General features: G+C 39.0%; 1 protein-coding gene across 1 annotated transcript in view; it reads right to left on the reverse strand.

The window, feature by feature from the left end:
- Position 1: 1 nt before the first annotated feature.
- Positions 2-1,634, reverse strand: part of BMPER (BMP binding endothelial regulator) — a 292,081-nt gene continuing 290,448 nt past the window's right edge. Inside the window, exon 15 of the mRNA XM_004385314.1 lies at positions 2-794. Within this exon, the coding sequence (XP_004385371.1) occupies positions 613-794 (182 nt within the window). The 3' untranslated portion in view covers positions 2-612. The remainder of the gene's footprint in view (positions 795-1,634) is intronic.

Consider the following 1,634-nt stretch of genomic DNA (forward strand, 5'->3'; position numbering starts at 1 on the left):
TCAACTAGCCAATCAGTTTAGGAAATAATATCAGACTATGACCCAGTGAAGTCTAGCAGCCTACCTTTGCCTTGCATGCAACATTAGGGCCTGTCACCAATCACCAGCCATCTCTCAGGCACACATTCCTTTCTTTGGAAACATGAAATGCCCCTAGATAAATGTGCCCTTCTCCAGAGAAACATATTTCCCACTCAACTGCAAATCCTGACTCAAAGCTGAAATTAATGCAGGCAGGCAATTTAAGGGTCTTAGAAAACTTCCTTAAAAATGACAAATGTATGCGATGTCAAAGCCATCCAATATGTCTGCATGCCACCTTATTAAATTAAAAACACCTGGCTTATTTTTTACAATCTATCCAATGGCTTACAGATTAGGATCCTAGAAACAATACAATGTCTTATAGCAAAAAATATACATATAATAATCCACCTATAGTTAATATAAATGATGAAATGTTTTTGTATATATCTATATATATGTACACATATATACTCTGGTTGTGTGTACTTTGCAGAATCAGCACACAAATACTGCAATCCTTCACTGGCTCTTCCACTTCAGTGTCAAGGACACCAGATTTCAAAGTCTTAAGGACTGGAACAAAGGTCACCGTTGAGGACAAAGGACTGGCTTGATGCACCTTCCCTTGTGAAGGACCAAGTTCGCTGGACAGTGGCAACCTGCAATGCATGGCTTACTGCATGGTCCGATCTCATTCCAGTTGTCACAGGTCTTGATGCATCCTGGGCCACAGGTATCATACACAGCACCTTGCTTACACTGTGTGGCTGAAAAAAGAGGAATAAACAAAGGGTGACATGGAGAAATGGCTACATTAATTTATCCTCAGCTCAATGCCATCCCTGCAGGCTCATGTCACTTCCCGGACTTCCTGGGCCTTTTCACAAGCACAGGCTCAGATCCGCATTTTAACAAGGGAGTAACAAACATCCAGCATTCCCAAAATGCTCTGGGAATCACCTGCACCTATAAAAACAGCATCAAAAATCCACCTGCTGGACCAGTGAACTTCAAAATAAAATAAAATAAAGAAGTTTTTTATTCCCAGATAAGGCAAACTATCAATTAGTAAGGTTACAAGACAATGTATAAGATTAGTTCATTATTGAGAATACCATAAAAACTAACTCTGACTAGGCCTTCCAGCTATTGAGCAGTGATGAACAGGAATATTCTGTACAGCCACATCAATATTCAAATATATATAATTTACACACACAAAGAAAAGCCTACCAAGGATATTGGAAATGTGTGCCATATTTTAATCAAAGTGATTATGTATTAGATTAATCAATTTGAAGCAAGTTAGAGCAAGAGTTGGGATAGAGACCAATAGAGAAAACTCAAATTTTTTGGTGGGGAGGACAGAGGCTGGCTGGCTGGGCCAGAGATGTAAGAATGATGTAGTAGCCAAGTCAGAGACAATGTATTATCTTTGTTAACTTAGAGCTAAAATGATTTTGACATTATTCTGAGAGTTCCCAAAAATGCATAATAGATTTGTCAGAAAGATAATGCAAACATTCTGAAAGTTTTATGACATGCAGCCCTTTCTAACCGAGTCATTTCCAGTGATGATCAAAGGGGCTGTCCCCCATTCTCATCAA

This window comes from Trichechus manatus, unplaced genomic scaffold (genome assembly GCF_000243295.1).
Source record: "Trichechus manatus latirostris isolate Lorelei unplaced genomic scaffold, TriManLat1.0 scaffold00137, whole genome shotgun sequence".
Taxonomy (NCBI): domain Eukaryota; kingdom Metazoa; phylum Chordata; class Mammalia; order Sirenia; family Trichechidae; genus Trichechus; species Trichechus manatus.